Here is a 23785-nt window from a genome sequence, read left to right as displayed (position 1 = left end):
TTTTCTAGTTGTTTTGCCAACTTTCAGTGGGAATTCCCCATGGGTATATTTTAGGACCCTTTTCTAGTTGTTTTGCCAACTTTCAGTGGGAATTCCCCATGGGTATATTTTAGGACCCTTTTCTAGTTGTTTTGCCAACTTTCAGTGGGAATTCCCCATGGGTATATTTTAGGACCCTTTTCTAGTTGTTTTGCCAACTTTCAGTGGGAATTCCCCATGGGTATATTTTAGGACCCTTTTCTAGTTGTTTTGCCCACTTTCAGTGGGAATTCCCCATGGGTATATTTTAGGACCCTTTTCTAGTTGTTTTGCCAACTTTCAGTGGGAATTCCCCATGGGTGTTTTTCAAAAACCGTTTAAAACCCATTCTGATTAGTTTTTTGTTGTCCAAGTGGCTCCTTTGTTTGTTCCCATCTCTGTTCAGGGACGTAATGTATGTTTGTCTTTAGAGAACATAACACCACTGTCTGAACAATATAATAATGTTTATCTCTTCCAATAGATCTGTACTCCAGACCTGGTCGTGTTCCTGTCCTGTGCTAATCACCGCCTGAAGGAGCGCCTGGAGAAGCGAGCAGAGGCGACGGGTCGTCCTGATGACAACCCCAATGCAACAGAGCGTCGCCTCACCAACTTCAAACAGAACACCATCCCCTTGGTCAAATACTTCCAGGAGAGGGGACTCATCGTCACGGTAAGACAAGGGTGTGTGTGTGTGTGTGTGTGTGTGTGTGTGAGAGCAGTTTTTAAGCGTTGTCTATGGTGTTTACCACTCAGCAGCTGACCCTAATTATAGTTGCGGGTTCACACAAGGGGTACCATAGTTTCCTTTAATAATACCTGTCCTATTATTGACAGAGTAAGACAGGGTATTGCATGTCCTATTATTGATATAGTAAGACTCACAGACAGGATATTACCTGTCCTATTATTGACAGAGTAAGACAGACAGACAGGGTATTGCATGTCCTATTAATGATAGAGTAAGACAGACAGACAGACAGACAGACAGACAGACAGACAGACAGACAGACAGACAGACAGACAGACAGACAGACAGACAGACAGACAGACAGACAGACAGACAGACAGACAGACAGACAGACAGACATGGTATTACCTGTCCTATTATTGATAGAGTAAGACTGACAGACAGGGAATTACCTGTCCTATTAATGATAGAGTAAGACTCACAGACAGGGTAATGCCTGTCCTATTATTGATAGAGTAAGACTGACAGACAGGGAATTACCTGTCCTATTAATGATAGAGTAAGACTGACAGACAGGGTATTACCTGTCCTATTATTGACAGAGTAAGACAGACAGACAGACAGACAGACAGACAGACAGACAGACAGACAGACAGACAGACAGACAGACAGACAGACAGACAGACAGACAGACAGACAGACAGACAGACAGACAGGGTATTGCATGTCCTATTAATGATAGATTAAGACAGACAGACAGACAGACAGACAGACAGACAGACAGACAGACAGACAGACAGACAGACAGACAGACAGACAGACAGACAGACAGACAGACAGACAGACAGACAGACAGACAGATAGGGTATTACCTGTCCTATTATTGATAGAGTAAGACTAACAGACAGACAGGATATTACCTGTCCTATTACTGATAGAGTAAGACTCATAGACAGGGTATTACCTGTCCTATTATTGATAGAGTAAGACTGACAGACAGGGTATTACCTGTCCTATTATTGATAGAGTAAGACAGACAGACAGACAGACAGACAGACAGACAGACAGACAGACAGACAGACAGACAGACAGACAGACAGACAGACAGACAGACAGACAGACAGATATTACCTGTCCTATTATTGATAGAGTAAGACTGACAGACAGGGTATTACTTGTCCTATTATTGACAGAGTAAGACAGACAGACAGACAGACAGACAGACAGACAGACAGACAGACAGACAGACAGACAGACAGACAGACAGACAGACAGACAGACAGACAGACAGACAGACAGACAGACAGACAGACAGACAGACAGACAGGGTAATACCTGTCCTATTATTGACAGAGTAAGATTCACAGACAGACTGACAGACAGGGTAATACCAGTCCTATTATTGATAGAGTAAGACTCACAGACAGACAGGGTATTACCTGTCCTATTATTGACAGAGTAACCCCTCAGCACCACTACCCCCTCAGCACCCCTACCCCCTCAGCACCCCTACCCCCTCAGCACCACTACCCCTCAGCACCACTACCCCCTCAGAACCCCTACCCCCTCAGAAACCCTACCCCTCAGAACCCCTACCCCCTCAGCACCCCTACCCCTCAGCACTCCTACCCCCTCAGAACCCCTAAGCTAGGTACTCAGAGGCCTTTACTTAGCCTGGGCCAAATTCCACCAGCCACCTATTCTAGGCTGAAGATGACAAAGGTTAAGGCAGGAGGATTCTAATATCCCACAACTCTTTGTAATAATTAAGAAGAATTCTAAACAATACGACAAGCATTTAGAGTGGAAATAACAGGAAATAACAGGAAATAACAGGAAATAACCGGAAATAACAGGAAATAACCGGAAATAACCGGAAATAACAGGAAATATCCGTAAATAATCGGAAATAACATGAAATAACAGGAAATAACAACAAATAACAGGAAATAACCTGAAATAACCTGAAATAACAGGACATAACCGGAAATAACCAGAAGTGAATGTCAGCATTACAGAAAATTTGCCATCAAAGTGGAAAATATATCGTAGTGGATTTCACAGTCGTAGTGAATTTCACAGTCGTAGTGAATTTCACAGTCGTAGTGAATTTCATAGTCGTAGTGAATTTCACAGTCGTAGTGAATTTCACAGTCGTAGTGAATTTCACAGTCGTAGTGAATTTCACAGTCGTGAATTTAGTGAATTTCACAGTCGTAGTGAATTTCACAGTCGTAGTGAATTTCACAGTCGAAGTGAATTTCAGCCAACTACTCAGCACACAGATAGCATATCTGTTCTTGTGTCATTCAATTAATTTTATAAGCCACTTAATTTCTTGATTTCCTGACCACTCTTCGGGTTTTCAATGCTAATTCATTCAGATCAGCAACGGCGCTGGTCCAATGAATTGTTAGCTAATGCTGCCACATGGAATTACTATTTTATAAGCCTAGCCTGTCTTTCTGGGCTGATTTCTACCTGGGTAACCTAGCCTGTCTCTCTCTCTGGGCTGTTGTCAACCTGCTAACCTAGCCTGTCATTCAGGGCTGTATGTCTCTACCTTGGGTAACCTAGCCTGCGGGCTGTAGTGTCTCTACCTGGGTAACCTAGCCTGTCATCTTTCTCTCTCTCTCTCTCTCTGGCTGTAGTGTCTCTACCTGGGTAACCTAGCCTGTCTCTCTCTCTGGGCTGTAGTGTCTCTACCTTGGGTAACCTAGCCTGTCTCTCTCTGGGCTGTAGTGTCTCTACCTTGGGTAACCTAGCCTGTCTCTCTCTGGGCTGTAGTGTCTCTACCTTGGGTAACCTAGCCTGTCTCTCTCTCTGGGCTGTAGTGTCTCTACCTTGGGTAACCTAGCCTGTCTCTCTCTGGGCTGTAGTGTCTCTACCTTGGGTAACCTAGCCTGTCTCTCTCTCTCTCTCTCTCTCTCTGGGCTGTAGTGTCTCTACCTTGGGTAACCTAGCCTGTCATCTTTCTCTCTCTCTCTCTCTGGGCTGTAGTGTCTCTACCTTGGGTAACCTAGCCTGTCTCTCTCTCTGGGCTGTAGTGTCTCTACCTTGGGTAACCTAGCCTGTCTCTCTCTGGGCTGTAGTGTCTCTACCTTGGGTAACCTAGCCTGTCTCTCTCTGGGCTGTAGTGTCTCTACCTTGGGTAACCTAGCCTGTCTCTCTCTCTGGGCTGTAGTGTCTCTACCTTGGGTAACCTAGCCTCTCTCTCTCTCTCTATGGTGTCATCACACACAGCAGAGCAATAGTACTCCGCGGGGATACATGAGGTAATGGTGGTGAACCAATCTGAAACTATTAAAGAGGATCATGCAGATTTAATCCTTCTTCCTGTTGTGAAGACCTCTATAGCATCACAGCAATAAATATCAACGTCATAGTAAATGCATATTGTATTACAGGATATCTCTCTGTTGGTGAAAATATGCCGCGGACAATTATCATCCATAGCTTTGTGCATTGCAGGAAGAATCTGTCTTTTTAAGCTAAAAACAACAAAAGATTGACATTATTGTGTCTTGGACCTCTGTCCCCACGGCCTCATCACATGAACAGCCTGTGATACACTGTCTGGATCCACACATGTCCCCAAATCAAATCAAATCAAATTTTATTTGTCACATACACATGGTTAGCAGATGTTAATGCGAGTGTAGCGAAATGCTTGTGCTTCTAGTTCCGACAATGCAGTAATAACCAACAAGTAATCTAACTAACAATTCCAAAACTACTACCTTATACACAGTGTAAAGGGATAAAGAATATGTACATAAAGATATATGAATGAGTGATGGTACAGAGCGGCATGGACAAGATACAGTAGATGGTATCGAGTACAGTATATACATATGAGATGAGTATGTAAACAAAGTGGCATAGTTAAAGTGGCTAGTGATACATGTATTACATAAGGATGCAGTCGATGATGTAGAGTACAGTATATACGTATGCATATGAGATGAATAATGTAGGGTAATTAACATTATATATGGTAGCATTGTTTAAAGTGGCTAGTGATATATTTACATAATTTCCCATCAATTCCCATTATTTAAGTGGCTGGAGTTGAGTCAGTTTCAGTGTCAGTGTGTTGGCAGCAGCCAATCAATGTTAGTGGTGGCTGTTTAACAGTCTGATGGCCTTGAGATAGAAGCTGTTTTTCAGTCTCTCAGTCCCAGCTTTGATGCACCTGTACTGACCTCGCCTTCTGGATGATAGCGGGGTGAACAGGCAGTGGCTCGGGTGGTTGATGTCCTTGATGATCTTTATGTCCTTCCTGTAACATCGGGTGGTGTAGGTGTCCTGGAGGGCAGGTAGTTTGCCCCAGGTGATGCGTTGTGCAGTCCTCACTACCCTCTGGAGAGCCTTACGGTTGAGGGCGGAGCAGTTGCCGTACCAGGCGGTGATACAGCCCGCCAGGATGCTCTCGATTGTGCATCTGTAGAAGTTTGTGAGTGCTTTTGGTGACAAGCCGAATTTCATCAGCCTCCTGAGGTTGAAGAGGCGCTGCTGCGCCTTCTTCACAATGCTGTCTGTGTGAGTGGACCAATTCAGTTTGTCTGTGATGTGTATGCCGAGGAACTTAAAACTTGCTACCCTCTCCACTACTGTTCCATCGATGTGGATAGGGGGGTGTTCCCTCTGCTGTTTCCTGAAGTCCACAATTTACATTTACATTTAAGTCATTTAGCAGACGCTCTTATCCAGAGCGACTTACAAATTGGTGCATTCACCTTATGACATCCAGTGGGACAGTCACTTAACAATAGTGCATCTAAAACTTAGGGGGGCTGGGGTGAGAGGGATTACTTAACCTATCCTAGGTATTCCTTAAAGAGGTGGGGTTTCAGGTGTCTCCGGAAGGTGGTGATTGACTCCGCTGTCCTGGCGTCGATGAGGGAGTTTGTTCCACCATTGGGGGCCAGGGCAGCGAACAGTTTTGACTGGGCTGAGCGGAGCTGTACTTCCTCAGTGGTAGGGAGGCGAGCAGGCCAGAGGTGGATGAACGCAGTGCCCTTGTTTGGGTGTAGGGCCTGATCAGAGCCTGGAGGTACTGAGGTGCCGTTCCCCTCACAGCTCCGTAGGCAAGCACCATGGTCTTGTAGCGGATGCGAGCTTCAACTGGAAGCCAGTGGAGAGAACGGAGGAGCGGGGTGACGTGAGAGAACTTGGGAAGGTTGAACACCAGACGGGCTGCGGCGTTCTGGATGAGTTGAAGGGGTTTAATGGCACAGGCAGGGAGCCCAGCCAACAGCGAGTTGCAGTAATCCAGACGGGAGATGACAAGTGCCTGGATTAGGACCTGCGCCGCTTCCTGTGTGAGGCAGGGTCGTACTCTGCGGATGTTGTAGAGCATGAACCTACAGGAACGGGCCACCGCCTTGATGTTAGTTGAGAACGACAGGGTGTTCACAATCATCTCCTTAGTTTTGTTGACGTTGAGTGTGAGGTTATTTTCCTGACACCACACTCCGAGGGCCCTCACCTCCTCCCTGTAGGCCGTCTCGTCGTTGTTGGTAATCAAGCCTACCACTGTTGTGTTGTCCGCAAACTTGATGATTGAGTTGGAGGCGTGCGTGGCCGCGCAGTCGTGGGTGAACAGGGAGTACAGGAGAGGGCTCAGAACGCACCCTTGTGGGGCCCCAGTGTTGAGGATCAGAGGGGAGGAGATGTTGTTACCTACCCTCACCACCTGGGGGCGGCCCGTCAGGAAGTCCAGTACCCAGTTGCACAGGGCGGGGTCGAGACCCAGGGTCTCGAGCTTGATGACGAGCTTGGAGGGTACTATGGTGTTGAATGCTGAGCTGTAGTCGATGAACAGCATTCTCACATAGGTATTCCTCTTGTCCAGATGGGTTAGGGCAGTGTGCAGTGTGGTTGAGATTGCATCGTCTGTGGACCTATTTGGGCGGTAAGCAAATTGGAGTGGGTCTAGGGTGTCAGGTAGGGTGGAGGTGATATGGTCCTTGACTAGTCTCTCAAAGCACTTCATGATGACGGAAGTGAGTGCTACGGGGCGGTAGTCGTTTAGCTCAGTTACCTTAGCTTTCTTGGGAACAGGAACAATGGTGGCCCTCTTGAAGTATGTGGGAACAGCAGACTGGGATAAGGATTGATTGAATATGTCCTTAAACACACCAGCCAGCTGGTCTGTGTGTCGCATGCTGTGAGGGCGCAGCTGGGGATGCTGTCTGGGCCTGCAGCCTTGCGAGGGTTAACACATTTAAATGTCTTACTCACCTGGCTGCAGTGAAGGAGAGTCTGCATGTTTTCGTTGCAGGCCGTGTCAGTGGCACTGTATTGTCCTCAAAGCTGGGCAAAAAAGTTATTTAGTCTGCCTGGGAGCAAGACATCCTGGTCCGTGACTGGGCTGGATTTCTTCTTGTAGTCCGTGATTGACTGTAGACCCTGCCACATGCCTCTTGTGTCTGAGCCGTTGAATTGAGATTCCACTTTGTCTCTGTACTGACGCTTAGCTTGTTTGATAGCCTTGCGGAGGGAATAGCTGCACTGTTTGTATTCGGTCATGTTACCAGTCACCTTGCCCTGATTAAAAGCAGTGGTTCGCGCTTTCAGTTTCACGCGAATGCTGCCATCAATCCACGGTTTCTGGTTAGGGAATGTTTTAATCGTTGCTATGGGAACGAAATCTTCTCCAGCTGTGTCTCCAGCTGTGTGTCTCCAGCTGTGTCTCCAGCTGTGTGTTTCCAGCTGTGTGTCTCCAGCTGTGTGTTTCCAGCTGTGTGTCTCTAAATAGGGAATAGGGTACCATTTGAGTGAAAAGCTGAATACAACAGGTGTAGTAGACCTCACAGTGAAATGCTGAATACAACAGGTGTAGTAGACCTCACAGTGAAATGCTGAATACAACAGGTGTAGTAGACCTCACAGTGAAATGCTGAATACAACAGGTGTAGTAGACCTCACAGTGAAATGCTGAATACAACAGGTGTAGTAGACCTTAAGGTGAAATACAAGCCTTTAAACAACAATGCAGTTTTAAAAAAGTATGGATAAGAAGAAGCAATACAAGTAACAAGGAATTAATTATATACAGGGTATTATGGTACAGAGTCAATGTGGAGGCTATATACAGGGGGTACCGGTACAGAGTCAATGTGGAGACTATATACAGGGTGTTACGGTACAGAGTCAATGTGGAGGCTATATACAGGGTATTACGGTACAGAGTCAATGTGGAGGCTATATACAGGTTATTACGGTACAGAGTCAATGTGGAGGCTATATACAGGAGGTACCTGTACAGAGTCAATGTGGAGGCTATATACAGGGTGTTACGGTACAGAGTCAATGTGGAGGCTATATACAGGAGGTACCTGTACAGAGTCAATGTGGAGGCTATATACTGGGTATTACGGTACAGAGTCAATGTGGAGGCTATATACAGGGGGTACCGATACAGAGTCAATGTGGAGGCTATATACAGGTTGTTACGGTACAGAGTCAATGTGGAGGCTATATACAGGAGGTACCGGTACAGAGTCAATGTGGAGGCTATATACAGGGGGTACCGGTACAGAGTCAATGTGGATGATATATACAGGGTGTTACGGTACAGAGTCAATGTGGAGGCTATATACAGGAGGTACCGGTACAGAGTCAATGTGGAGGCTATATACAGGGTATTATGGTACAGAGTCAATTTGGAGGCTATATACAGGGTATTACGGTACAGAGTCAATGTGGAGGCTATATACAGGGGGTACCGGTACAGAGTCAATGTGGAGGATATATACAGGGAGTTACGGTACAGATTCAATGTGGAGGCTATATACAGGAGGTACCGGTACAGAGTCAATGTGGAGGCCATATACAGGGAGTACTGGTACCGAGTCAATGTGGAGGCTATATACAGGGGTACCGGTACAGAGTCAATGTGGAGGCTATATACAGGGTATTATGGTACAGAGTCAATTTGGAGGCTATATACAGGGTATTACGGTATAGAGTCAATGTGGAGGCTATATACAGGGGGTACCGGTACAGAGTCAATGTGGAGGCTATATACAGGGGGTACCGGTACAGAGTCAATGTGGAGGCTATATACAGGGGATACCGGTACAGAGTCAATGTGGAGGCTATATACAGGGGGTACCGGTACAGAGTCAATGTGGAGGCTATATACAGGGTGTTACAGTACAGAGTCAATGTGGAGGCTATATACAGGGAGTACTGGTACCGAGTCAATGTGGAGGCTATATACAGGGTGTTACGGTACAGAGTCAATGTGGAGGCTATATACAGGGTATTACGGTACAGAGTCAATGTGGAGGCTATATACAGGGGTTACCAGTACAGAGTCAATGTGGAGGCTATATACAGGAGGTACCGGTACAGGGGGTACCGTACAGAGTCAATGTGGAGGCTATATACAGGGTATCAATGTGGAGGCTATATACAGGGGTTACAGAGTCAATGTGGAGGCTATATACAGGGGTTACCAGTACAGAGTCAATGTGGAGGCTATATACAGGGGGTACAGAGTCAATTTGTATATACAGGGTCAATGAGTCAATGTGAGGCTATATACAGGGGTACCAGTACAGAGTCAATGTGGAGGCTATATACAGGGGGTACCGGTACAGAGTCAATGTGGAGGCTATATACAGGGGTACCGGTACAGAGTCAATGTGGAGGCTATATACAGGGGGTACCGGTACAGAGTCAATGTGGAGGCTATATACAGGGGGTACCGGTACAGAGTCAATGTGGAGGCTATATACAGGGGGTACAGAGTCAATGGTAGAGTCAATGTGGAGGCTATATACAGGGGGTACAGAGTCAATGTGGAGGCTATATACAGGGTGTACGGTACAGAGTCAATGTGGAGGCTATATACAGGGTGTTACCGGTACAGAGTCAATGTGGAGGCTATATACAGGGTACCGGTACAGAGTCAATGTGGAGGCTATATACAGGGTATTATGGTACAGAGTCAATTTGGAGGCTATATACAGGGTATTACGGTATAGAGTCAATGTGGAGGCTATATACAGGGGGTACCGGTTCAAAGTCAATGTGGAGGCTATATAGATGGGGTAACAGTACAGAGTCAATGTGGAGGCTATATACAGGGGATACCGGTTCAAAGTCAATGTGGAGGGTATATAGAGGGGGTACCAGTACAGAGTCAATGTGGAGGCTATATACAGGAGGTACCAGTACAGAGTCAATGTGGAGGCTATATACAGGAGGTACCAGTACAGAGTCAATGTGGAGGCTATATACAGGAGGTACCAGTACAGAGTCAATGTGGAGGCTATATACAGGGGGTACCGGTACAGAGTCAATGTGGAGGCTATATACAGGAGGTACCAGTACAGAGTCAATGTGGAGGCTATATACAGGGGGTACCAGTACTGAGTCAGTGTGCTGGGCCACCGGTTAGTTGAGGTAGTATGTACATGTAGGTAGAGTTATTAGTGACTTTACATAGATGAGAGAGTAGCAGTGGTGTAAAGAGGGGGTGAGAGGACAGGACAGTAGAGAGCGTGTGTAGGAAGAAAGATATGAACACAGAGAGAGAGAAATATGTGCAGGGGAAATAGATACAATATTTATGGGAGGAGAGAGAGGCTAGGTTCTAAAGTCCCGGGAGGACATTGGGTGGACATGTGAGTTGACCCGGAAACGCTTGTGGCCCTAAAGCCTCCTCCACTTAGACTGCCACAAGGCTTCTGGCCCTAAAGCCTCCTCCACTTAGACTGCCACAAGGCTTCTGGCCCTCACCTGTCTCTCCTCTCAGCACCTGAGGTCTGTCAGATAGTACACATCCCAGCATTAGAGAGACTAATCCCAAACATTCAGCAGAAGCATTAGAGAGACTAATCCCACACATTCAGCAGAAGCATTAGAGAGACTAATCCTAAACATTCAGCAGAAGCATTAGAGAGACTAATCTTAAACATTCAGCAGAAGCATTAGAGAGCATTAGACTAATCCTAAACATTCAGCAGAAGCATTAGAGAGACTAATCCTAAACATTCAGCAGAAGCATTAGAGAGACTAATCCTAAACATTCAGCAGAAGCATTAGAGAGACTAATCCCAAACATTCAGCAGAAGCATTAGAGAGACTAATCCCAAACATTCAGCAGAAGCATTAGAGAGACTAATCCCAAACATTCAGCAGAAGCATTAGAGAGACTAATCCCAAACATTCAGCAGAAGCATTAGAGAGACTAATCCCAAACATTCAGCAGAAGCATTAGAGAGACTAATCCCAAACATTCAGCAGAAGCATTAGAGAGACTAATCCCACACATTCAGTAGAAGCATTAGAGAGACTAATCCCAAACATTCAGCAGAAGCATTAGAGAGACTAATCCCAAACATTCAGCAGAAGCATTAGAGAGACTAATCCCAACATTCAGCAGAAGCATTAGAGAGACTAATCCCAAACATTCAGCAGAAGCATTAGAGAGACTAATCCCACACATTCAGCAGAAGCATTAGAGAGACTAATCCCAAACATTCAGCAGAAGCATTAGAGAGACTAATCCCAAACATTCAGCAGAAGCATTAGAGAGACTAATCCCAAACATTCAGCAGAAGCATTAGAGAGACTAATCCCAAACATTCAGCAGAAGCATTAGAGAGACTAATCCCAAACATTCAGCAGAAGCATTAGAGAGACTAATCCCAAACATTCAGCAGAAGCATTAGAGAGACTAATCCCAAACATTCAGCAGAAGCATTAGAGAGACTAATCCCAAACATTCAGCAGAAGCATTAGAGAGACTAATCCCAAACATTCAGCAGAAGCATTAGAGAGACTAATCCCAAACATTCAGCAGAAGCATTAGAGAGACTAATCCCAAACATTCAGCAGAAGCATTAGAGAGACTAATCCCACACATTCAGCAGAAGCATTAGATAGACTAATCCCAAACATTCAGCAGAAGCTTTAGAGAGACTAATCCCAAACATTCAGCAGAAGCATTAGAGAGACTAATCCCAAACATTCAGCAGAAGCATTAGAGAGACTAATCCCAAACATTCAGCAGAAGCATTAGAGAGACTAATCCCAAACATTCAGCAGAAGCTTTAGAGAGACTAATCCCAAACATTCAGCAGAAGCATTAGAGAGACTAATCCCAAACATTCAGCAGAAGCATTAGAGAGACTAATCCCAAACATTCAGCAGAAGCATTAGAGAGACTAATCCCAAACATTCAGCAGAAGCATTAGAGAGACTAATCCCAAACATTCAGCAGAAGCATTAGAGAGACTAATCCCAAACATTCAGCAGAAGCATTAGAGAGACTAATCCCAAACATTCAGCAGAAGCATTAGAGAGACTAATCCCAAACATTCAGCAGAAGCATTAGAGAGACTAATCCTAAACATTCAGCAGAAGCATTAGAGAGACTAATCCCAAACATTCAGCAGAAGCATTAGAGAGACTAATCCCAAACATTCAGCAGAAGCATTAGAGAGAGACTAATCCCAAACATTCAGCAGAAGCATTAGAGAGACTAATCCCAAACATTCAGCAGAAGCATTAGAGAGACTAAACCCAAACATTCAGCAGAAGCATTAGAGAGACTAATCCCACACATTCAGCAGAAGCATTAGAGAGACTAATCCCAAACATTCAGCAGAAGCATTAGAGAGACTAATCCCAAACATTCAGCAGAAGCATTAGAGAGACTAATCCCAAACATTCAGCAGAAGCATTAGAGAGACTAATCCCACACATTCAGCAGAAGCATTAGAGAGACTAATCCCAAACATTCAGCAGAAGCTTTAGAGAGACTAATCCCACACATTCAGCAGAAGCATTAGAGAGACTAATCCCAAACATTCAGCCGAAGCATTAGAGAGACTAATCCCAAACATTCAGCAGAAGCATTAGAGAGACTAATCCCACACATTCAACAGAAGCATTAGAGAGACTAATCCCAAACATTCAGCAGAAGCATTAGAGAGACTAATCCCAAACATTCAGCAGAAGCATTAGAGAGACTAATCCCACACATTCAGCAGAAGCATTAGATAGACTAATCCCAAACATTCAGCAGAAGCTTTAGAGAGACTAATCCCAAACATTCAGCAGAAGCATTAGAGAGACTAATCCCAAACATTCAGCAGAAGCATTAGAGAGACTAATCCCAAACATTCAGCAGAAGCATTAGAGAGACTAATCCCAAACATTCAGCAGAAGCATTAGAGAGACTAATCCCAAACATTCAGCAGAAGCATTAGAGAGACTAATCCCAAACATTCAGCAGAAGCATTAGAGAGACTAATCCCAAACATTCAGCAGAAGCATTAGAGAGACTAATCCCAAACATTCAGCAGAAGCATTAGAGAGACTAATCCCAAACATTCAGCAGAAGCATTAGAGAGACTAATCCCACACATTCAGCAGAAGCATTAGAGAGACTAATCCCACACATTCAGCAGAAGCATTAGAGAGACTAATCCCAAACATTCAGCAGAAGCATTAGAGAGACTAATCCTAAACATTCAGCAGAAGCATTAGAGAGACTAATCCCAAACATTCAGCAGAAGCATTAGAGAGACTAATCCCAAACATTCAGCAGAAGCATTAGAGAGACTAATCCCAAACATTCAGCAGAAGCATTAGAGAGACTAATCCCAAACATTCAGCAGAAGCATTAGAGAGACTAATCCCAAACATTCATCAGAAGCATTAGAGAGACTAATCCCAAACATTCAGCAGAAGCATTAGAGAGACTAATCCCAAACATTCAGCAGAAGCATTAGAGACTAATCCCAAACATTCAGCAGAAGCATTAGAGAGACTAATCCCAAACATTCAGCAGAAGCATTAGAGAGACTAATCCCAAACATTCAGCAGAAGCATTAGAGAGACTAATCCCAAACATTCAGCAGAAGCATTAGAGAGACTAATCCCAAACATTCAGCAGAAGCATTAGAGAGACTAATCCCAAACATTCAGCAGAAGCATTAGAGAGACTAATCCCAAACATTCAGCAGAAGCATTAGAGAGACTAATCCCAAACATTCAGCAGAAGCATTAGAGAGACTAATCCCAAACATTCAGCAGAAGCATTAGAGAGACTAATCCCAAACATTCAGCAGAAGCATTAGAGAGACTAATCCCAAACATTCAGCAGAAGCATTAGAGAGACTAATCCCAAACATTCAGCAGAAGCATTAGAGAGACTAATCCCAAACATTCAGCAGAAGCATTAGAGAGACTAATCCCAAACATTCAGCAGAAGCATTAGAGAGACTAATCCCAAACATTCAGCAGAAGCATTAGAGAGACTAATCCCAAACATTCAGCAGAAGCATTAGAGAGACTAATCCCAAACATTCAGCAGAAGCATTAGAGAGACTAATCCCAAACATTCAGCAGAAGCATTAGAGAGACTAATCCCAAACATTCAGCAGAAGCATTAGAGAGACTAATCCCAAACATTCAGCAGAAGCATTAGAGAGACTAATCCCAAACATTCAGCAGAAGCTATTAGAGAAGCATTAGAGAGACCTAATCCCACACATAATCCCAAACATTCAGCAGAAGCATTAGAGAGACTAATCCCACACATTCAGCAGAAGCATTAGAGAGACTAATCCCACACATTCAGCAGAAGCATTAGAGAGACTAATCCCAAACATTCAGCAGAAGCTTTAGAGAGACTAATCCCACACATTCAGCAGAAGCATTAGAGAGACTAATCCCAAACATTCAGCAGAAGCATTAGAGAGACTAATCCCAAACATTCAGTGGTAAACAGAACTGCCATTTGTGGACCTTTTTCTATTTTCCACCTATTGTGGAAAAATGCACTGAACACATACCTCTAGACACACACACACACACACACACACACACACACACACACACACACACACACACACACACACACACACACACACACACACACACACACACACACACACACACACACACACACACACACACACACACACACACACACACACACACACACACACACACACACACACTTGCCCCTCTCCCTGCCTGTTCGAGAGACAGAGACAGACAGCAACAGAGAGAGAGAAACAGGGAAGAATAGAGATGAAGAAGAAGAGCGAGAGAGAGGGAGGGAGGGAGAGGAAGAATGAGATATAGAGATAGCAACAGAGAAGAGAGGGAGGTGAGATTCAACTATCTGCCACCATAAGGTTAGTTCTGACAGTTCTGATACCCACGCATGTTCTGTACTGTACTGGCCCTGTGATGTTCTGTACTGGCCCTGTGATGTTCTGTACTGGCCCTGTGATGTTCTGTACTGGCCCTGTGATGTTATGTTCTGTACTTGCCCTGTGATGTTCTGTACTGGCCCTGTGATGTTCTGTACTGGCCCTGTGATGTTATGTTCTGTACTTGCCCTGTGATGTTCTGTACTGGCCCTGTGATGTTCTGTACTGGCCCTGTGATGTTCTGTACTGGCCCTGTGATGTTCTGTACTGGCCCTGTGATGTTCTGTACTGGCCCTGTGATGTTCTGTACTGGCCCTGTGATGTTCTGGCCCTGTGATGTTCTGTACTGGCCCTGTGATGTTCTGTACTGTACTGGCCCTGTGATGTTCTGTTCTGTACTGGCCCTGTGATGTTCTGTTCTGTACTGGCCCTGTGATGTTCTGTACTGGCCCTGTGATGTTCTGTACTGGCCCTGTGATGTTCTGTACTGGCCCTGTGATGTTCTGTTCTGTACTGGCCCTGTGATGTTCTGTACTGGCCCTGTTCTGTACTGGCCCTGTGATGTTCTGTACTGGCCCTGTGATGTTCTGGCCCTGTGATGTTCTGTACTGGCCCTGTGATGTTCTGTTCTGTACTGGCCCTGTGATGTTCTGTTCTGTACTGGCCCTGTGATGTTCTGTACTGGCCCTGTGATGTTCTGTACTGGCCCTGTGATGTTCTGTTCTGTACTGGCCCTGTGATGTTCTGTACTGGCCCTGTGATGTTCTGTACTGGCCCTGTGATGTTCTGTACTGGCCCTGTGATGTTCTGTACTGGCCCTGTGATGTTCTGTACTGGCCCTGTGATGTTCTGTACTGGCCCTGTGATGTTCTGTACTGGCCCTGTGATGTTCTGTACTGGCCCTGTGATGTTCTGTACTGGCCCTGTGATGTTCTGTTCTGGCCCTGTGATGTTCTGTACTGGCCCTGTGATGTTCTGTACTGGCCCTGTGATGTTCTGTACTGGCCCTGTGATGTTCTGTACTGTACTGGCCCTGTGATGTTCTGTACTGGCCCTGTGATGTTCTGTACTGTACTGGCCCTGTGATGTTCTGTACTGGCCCTGTGATGTTCTGTTCTGTACTGGCCCTGTGATGTTCTGTTCTGTACTGGCCCTGTGATGTTCTGTACTGGCCCTGTGATGTTCTGTACTGGCCCTGTGATGTTCTGTTCTGTACTGACCCTGTGATGTTCTGTACTGGCCCTGTGATGTTCTGTTCTGTACTGGCCCTGTGATGTTCTGTTCTGGCCCTGTGATGTTCTGTACTGGCCCTGTGATGTTCTGTTCTGTACTGGCCCTGTGATGTTCTGTACTTGCCCTGTGATGTTCTGTACTGGCCCTGTGATGTTCTGTACTGGCCCTGTGATGTTCTGTTCTCCAAGAGGGAGAGCTCCAAGAGGGAGAGCTCCAAGAGGGAGAGCTTCAAGCCTAGTCTTGGACAAAAAAAATGTAGAATCTCTATTGAGAGAAACACACACACACACACACACACACACACACACACACACACACACACACACACACACACACACACACACACACACACACACACACACACACACACACACACACACACACACACACACACACACACTCTTTAGTTGTCTTAAAGGGGAGGATGACACTATTAGGTGGTGGTAAGGAGATGAGAGGATTGTAAAGGGGAGGATGAAACTATTAGGTGGTGGTAAGGAGGTGAGAGGGTCTTAAAGGGGAGGATGAAACTATTAGGTGGTGGTAAGGAGGTGAGAGGGTCTTAAAGGGGAGGATGAAACTATTAGGTGGTGGTAAGGAGGTGAGAGGGTCTTAAAGGGGAGGATGAAACTATTAGGTGATGGTAAGGAGGTGAGAGAGTTTTATTGGGGAAGATGGAGGATTAAAGTTGTCATCAGATTTATGATTCATTAAAAGCTAACCGTAATCTGGATGAATCTTTAATCCGTCCACTTTAAAAATAGAATCCTAACCCTTTACCATTCCATTTTAAAAATAGAATCCTAACCCTTTACCATTCCGTTTTAAAAATAGAATCCTAACCCTTTACCATTCCATTTTAAAAATAGAATCCTAACCCTTTACCATTCCATTTTAAAAGTAGAATCCTAACCCTTTACCATTCCATTTTAAAAATAGAATCCTAACCCTTTACCATTCCATTTTAAAAATAGAATCCTAACCCTTTACCATTCCATTTTAAAAGTAGAATCCTAACCCTTTACCATTCCATTTTAAAAATAGAATCCTAACCCTTTACCATTCCATTTTAAAAATAGAATCCTAACCCTTTACCATTCCATTTTAAAAATAGAATCCTAACCCTTTACCATTCCGTTTTAAAAATAGAATCCTAACCCTTTACCATTCCATTTTAAAAATAGAATCCTAACCCTTTACCATTCCGTTTTAAAAATAGAATCCTAACCCTTTACCATTCCATTTTAAAAATAGAATCCTAACCCTTTACCATTCCGTTTTAAAAATAGAATCCTAACCCTTTACCATTCCATTTTAAAAATAGAATCCTAACCCTTTACCATTCCGTTTTAAAAATAGAATCCTAACCCTTTACCATTCCGTTTTAAAAATAGAATCCTAACCCTTTACCATTCCATTTTAAAAATAGAATCCTAACCCTTTACCATTCCATTTTAAAAATAGAATCCTAACCCTTTACCATTCCGTTTTAAAAATAGAATCCTAACCCTTTACCATTCCATTTTAAAAATAGAATCCTAACCCTTTACCATTCCATTTTAATTATCGGAAGGCCTTCCTTCTTTTTTATTTGTTGACTAACATGTTTACATTTCATATTTTATCGATATCGTCGGTGTGGAGATCACAAATAGAAGTGGTTATTGAAGTCTTGTCAATACTTAGAGAACAGGAAGGAGGATGGAGGACTAAATCTGTCATCAGACCAATGATTCATTACGGGCATAACAGTAATTCTTTCAGCTAATGATTGTTCCTCCACCATTAACTTCTTTATCCCCTCTGAGTGGTCCAGCAGGTTACCATGGAGTTACCAACTGGCGTTACCATGGTGACTCGTGACTCATGGTTAAAACGTGTTGGAAAATGAATACCTGTTTGGAGATGCATCACAATTGCTAAGTATAAACACAACTGGAGACACTCTTGACATTTTTGGAGACAGTATTGAAAAGGCAGCACTACTGGTAATAAAATAATAAGATAAAATCTCCGGGAATAACTGTTTTATACACATAAAAAACAGGTAGAACACTGTTGTATACTTTTTAATACAAAATATCTATTATATATCTATATATATATAATATAATATATATTGTCTTGGATCCTAAATCTCTCGTTCCCAAACGTTGTGATTGTCCTTTGCCAACCTGTTCCTCTGTTGGCTTCATCCCAAATCGTATTTCCGATATGCAACACAGTGCAGAAAGTATTCAGACCCCTTGACTTTTTCCACATGTTTTGTTACATTACACACCTGTCTATATTAAGGTCCCATAGTTGACAGTGCAGGTCAGAGCAAAAACCAAGCCATGAGGAATGGTCCGTAGAGCTCCGAGACAGGATTGTGTCGAGGCACAGATCTGGGGAAGGGTACCAAAACATTTCTGCAGCATTGAAGGTCCCCAGAACACAGTGGCCTCCATCATTATTAAATGGAAGAAGTTTGGAACCACCAAGACTCTTCCTAGAGCTGGCCGCCCGGTCAAACTGAGCAATTGAGGGAGAAGGGCCTTGGTCAGGGTGGTGACCAAGAACCCGATGGTCACTCTGACAGAGCTCTAGAGTCCTCTGTGGAGATGGGAGAACCTTCTAGAAGGACAACCATCTCTGCAACACTCCACCAATCAGGCCTTTATGGTAGTGTGCCCAGACGGAAGCCGCTCCTCAGTAAAAGGCACATGACAGCCCTCTTGGAGTTTGCCAAAAAGCACCTAAAGGATTCTAAGCACACAGTCAGGACAACACTTCGGGACAGGTCTTTGAATGTCCTTGAGTGGCCCAGCTAGAGCCCGGACTTGAATCCGATCTAACATCTTGGAGAGACCTGAAAATAGAGAAAAATGGGAGAAACTGCACAAAAATAGGTGTGCCAAGCTTGTAGCGTCATACCCAAGAAGACTTGAGGCAGTAATCGCTGCCAAAGGTGCTTCAACAAAGTACTGAGTAAAGGGTCTGAATACTTATGTAAATGTAATATTTCCGTTTTTTATTTTTAATAAATTTGCAAACATTTCTAAACCTGTTTTTGCTTTGTCATTATGGGGTATTGTGATGTCATTGTGAGGTATTGTGATGTCATTGTGGGGTATTGTGATGTCATTATGGGGTATTGTGATGTCATTATGGGGTATTGTGATGTCATTATGGGGTATTGTGATGTCATTATGGGGTATTGTGATGTCATTATGGGATATAGTGTGTAGATTGATGAGGGGGAAAAAACAATTGAATCCATTTTAGAATAAAAGTCTCGAATGTAACAAAATGTGTAAAAAAAAGTTGTGTCTGAATAGTTTCCGAATGCCCTGTATTCTCTATGGGCCCTTGTCAGAAGTAGTATGTAGGTAATAGGGTGCCATTTTGGAAAGTAGAATGAGTCAGCTGTTTTCTTTCTGACTGATGAGTCCAATAACATATTTACACCTAACAGGGTTTTCCTCGGTATTAAGGCTCGTTCAATTCTTCTTGTTGAACTGTGTGTTTGTCTATAAGCTCTCTTGTATATCTCTATAAAAATGATGCTGGGTCATGATTTCGACTGGCTGAGAAAAGTTGTCTGCCCGTCTGTTTCATCCCGACTCCCGACAGCTGTAGATCAATTTGAATATTGAAACAATGTTGCAAATGTCAGAGACATCTCCGCTGTTGAAAACTAAATGTTAGTCTGAAAGTAATGTGAGATAATGTCGAGATGTTTTTCATACTGAAGATCAAGTTTATAAATTGCCTGGCTGGGCTGATGAGACAGTGGATTGCACAGTCAGATGGAACAGAGTAAATAGGCATTTTAATGTCATTTTAACGTTGGTGGTAACTTCCACGGAATAGACACTGGAATGTGGTTTTAACCAATCAGCATTCAGGATTTGTAATGCTCCGGGTGTCGTGGGTGTGGAGTCAAATGCAGGAGACAGAGTTCAATGCTGTGCGTCTTTACTAGCACCAAAAGCACCACAGGGTGCACACAAAAGTAACGTTCCCAAACACAGGGGAAAAGGTACAAATAGAAAAAATCACGACTAAGCACGTACCTCTACAACAGAGCCGAAGGTTTACAATAAAATAATCCCGCACAACAACCAGGCGGGCCGGCTGTCTAATAAAGACAAACTAATTAACATAAACAGGTGCTACCAATAAACATACAAGGAGGGGGAGGAAAGACAATCAGTGGCAGCTAATAGGCCGGTGACGACGACCGCCGAGCGCCACCCGCCCGGGAAGGGGAACCACCCTTGGTCGGACTCGTGACAGGATTAGACCCACCCGTTGTATAATTTACATGATCCATGCTCTCTGATTATTCTACAACTAACATGCTTTATAAAAATCTGGGTTTTCTCAGAACAACCAGAATGATCTATTGCCAATAAGCACAAACTCATGCACACACACGCGCACACATGCAACCCCCCCCCCCACTCACACACACCCACACACAAACACACTTTCAAGCGTCACATGAAATTGCAGCAATTTTCTATATACTCTCAGCCAGGGTTCAACACTGTGTGTGGGTCTATATACCCTCAGCCAGGGTTCCACACGGAGTATGGGTCTATATACCCTCAGCCGGGTTCAGTTTGGGTCTATATACCCTCAGCCGGGGTTCCAAACTGAGTATGGGTCTATATACCCTCAGCCGGGGTTCCACACTGAGTATGGGTCTATATACCCTCATCCCAGGGTTCCACACTGTGTGTGGGTCTATATAATCTCAGCCGGGGTTCCACACTGAGTGTGGGTCTATATACCCTCAGCCGGGGTTCCACACTGTGTGTGGGTCTATATACCCTCAGCCGGGGTTCAGTTTGGGTCTATATACCCTCAGCCGGGGTTCCACACTGAGTATGGGTCTATATACCCTCAGCCGGGGTTTCACACTGAGTATCGGTCTATATACCCTCAGCCGGGGTTCCACACTGAGTATGGGTCTATATACCCTCAGCCGGGGTTCCACACTGTGTGTGGATCTATATACCCTCAGCCGGGGTTCCACACTGAGTTTGAAGTAAAGGAGTTCATGAGTTGTTGGTGTGCCCCGAGCTCTTCGCGGAAGGAAAGAATGTTCTCAGCTGTAACTCATCTCCCTTTGTCTGGCGAGGAGCTGTGGTTCATACGGACTGCTCAGGTGGACCGTGTCGTTCTGGACATGTGAAGACCATCTGGGGGTCAACATGCCTGAGGATGTGTTTGGACCAATAAATGTGTCTCATCCTCTCTAACCTCTCACTGGAGGACAGTGGGAAACACTGGTGTTCTGTCATCCTCCCTCCTCCCTCCTCTCTCACTGGAGGACAGTGGGAAACACTGGTGTTCTGTCATCCTCCCTCCTCTCTCACTGGAGGACAGTGGGAAACACTGGTGTTCTGTCATCCTCCCTCCTCTCTCACTGGAGGACAGTGGGAAACACTGGTGTTCTGTCATCCTCCCTCCTCTCTCACTGGAGGACAGTGGGAAACACTGGTGTTCTGTCATCCTCCCTCCTCTCTCACTGGAGGACAGTGGGAAACACTGGTGTTCTGTCATCCTCCCTCCTCCCTCCTCTCTCACTGGAGGACAGTGGGAAACACTGGTGTTCTGTCATCCTCCCTCCTCCCTCCTCTCTCACTGGAGGACAGTGGGAAACACTGGTGTTCTGTCATCCTCCCTCCTCCCTCCTCTCTCACTGGAGGACAGTGGGAAACACTGGTGTTCTGTCATCCTCCCTCCTCCCTCCTCTCTCACTGGAGGACAGTGGGAAACACTGGTGTTCTGTCATCCTCCCTCCTCCCTCCTCTCTCACTGGAGGACAGTGGGAAACACTGGTGTTCTGTCATCCTCCCTCCTCCCTCCTCTCTCACTGGAGGACAGTGGGAAACACTGGTGTTCTGTCATCCTCCCTCCTCCCTCCTCTCTCACTGGAGGACAGTGGGAAACACTGGTGTTCTGTCATCCTCCCTCCTCCCTCCTCTCTCACTGGAGGACAGGGTGAAACACTGGTGTTCTGTCATCCTCCCTCCTCCCTCCTCTCTCACTGGAGGACAGTGGGAAACACTGGTGTTCTGTCATCCTCCCTCCTCCCTCCTCTCTCACTGGAGGACAGTGGGAAACACTGGTGTTCTGTCATCCTCCCTCCTCCCTCCTCTCTCACTGGAGGACAGTGGGAAACACTGGTGTTCTGTCATCCTCCCTCCTCCTTCCTCTCTCACTGGAGGACAGTGGGAAACACTGGTGTTCTGTCATCCTCCCTCCTCCTTCCTCTCACTGGAGGACAGTGGGAAACACTGGTGTTCTGTCATCCTCCCTCCTCCCTCCTCTCTCACTGGAGGACAGTGGGAAACACTGGTGTTCTGTCATCCTCCCTCCTCCCTCCTCTCTCACTGGAGGACAGTGGGAAACACTGGTGTTCTGTCATCCTCCCTCCTCCCTCCTCTCTCACTGGAGGACAGTGGGAAACACTGGTGTTCTGTCATCCTCCCTCCTCTCTCACTGGAGGACAGTGGGAAACACTGGTGTTCTGTCATCCTCCCTCCTCCCTCCTCTCTCACTGGAGGACTGTGGGGAACACTGGTGTTCTGTCATCCTCCCTCCTCTCTCACTGGAGGACAGTGGGAAACACTGGTGTTCTGTCATCCTCCCTCCTCCCTCCTCTCTCACTGGAGGACTGTGGGGAACACTGGTGTTCTGTCATCCTCCCTCCTCTCTCACTGGAGGACAGTGGGAAACACTGGTGTTCTGTCATCCTCCCTCCTCCCTCCTCTCTCACTGGAGGACTGTGGGGAACACTGGTGTTCTGTCATCCTCCCTCCTCTCTCACTGGAGGACAGTGGGAAACACTGGTGTTCTGTCATCCTCCCTCCTCTCTCACTGGAGGACAGTGGGAAACACTGGTGTTCTGTCATCCTCCCTCCTCTCTCACTGGAGGACAGTGGGAAACACTGGTGTTCTGTCATCCTCCCTCCTCTCTCACTGGAGGACAGTGGAAAACACTGGTGTTCTGTCATCCTCCCTCCTCCCTCCTCTCTCACTGGAGGACAGTGGGGAACACTGGTGTACTGTCATCCTCTCTAACCTCTCACTGGAGGACAGTGGGAAACACTGGTGTTCTGTCATCCTCCCTCCTCTCTCACTGGAGGACAGTGGGAAACACTGGTGTCCTGTCATCCTCCCTCCTCTCTCACTGGAGGACAGTGGGAAACACTGGTGTTCTGTCATCCTCCCTCCTCTCTCACTGGAGGACAGTGGGAAACACTGGTATTCTGTCATCCTCCCTCCTCCCTCCTCTCTCACTGGAGGACAGTGGGAAACACTGGAGTTCTGTCATCCTCCCTCCTCTCTCACTGGAGGACAGTGAGAAACACTGGTGTTCTGTCATCCTCCCACCTCTCTCACTGGAGGACAGTGGGAAACACTGGTGTTCTGTCATCCTCCCTCCTCTCTCACTGGAGGACAGTGGGAAACACTGGTGTTCTGTCATCCTCCCTCCTCTCTCACTGGAGGACAGTGGGAAACACTGGTGTTCTGTCATCCTCCCTCCGCCCTCCTCTCTCACTGGAGGACAGTGGGGAACACTGGTGTTCTGTCATCCTCTCTAACCTCTCACTGGAGGACAGTGGGAAACACTGGTGTCTGTCATCCTCCC

At 45.6% G+C, this 23785-nt stretch overlaps 1 protein-coding gene across 1 annotated transcript in view; it reads left to right on the top strand.

Annotated features, from left to right (window-relative positions):
• Window positions 1-23785, top strand: part of ak5 (adenylate kinase 5) — a 208837-nt gene that overhangs the window by 53867 nt on the left and 131185 nt on the right. Inside the window, exon 6 of the mRNA XM_046360607.1 lies at window positions 503-694. Coding sequence (XP_046216563.1) covers window positions 503-694 — 192 coding nt within the window. The remainder of the gene's footprint in view (window positions 1-502; window positions 695-23785) is intronic.

The sequence above is a fragment of the Oncorhynchus gorbuscha genome, linkage group LG08 (assembly GCF_021184085.1).
Source record: "Oncorhynchus gorbuscha isolate QuinsamMale2020 ecotype Even-year linkage group LG08, OgorEven_v1.0, whole genome shotgun sequence".
NCBI classification, from domain to species: domain Eukaryota; kingdom Metazoa; phylum Chordata; class Actinopteri; order Salmoniformes; family Salmonidae; genus Oncorhynchus; species Oncorhynchus gorbuscha.
The sequence above is the reverse complement of the archived record's forward strand: the minus strand, read 5'-3'. Positions and strand labels throughout refer to the sequence as shown.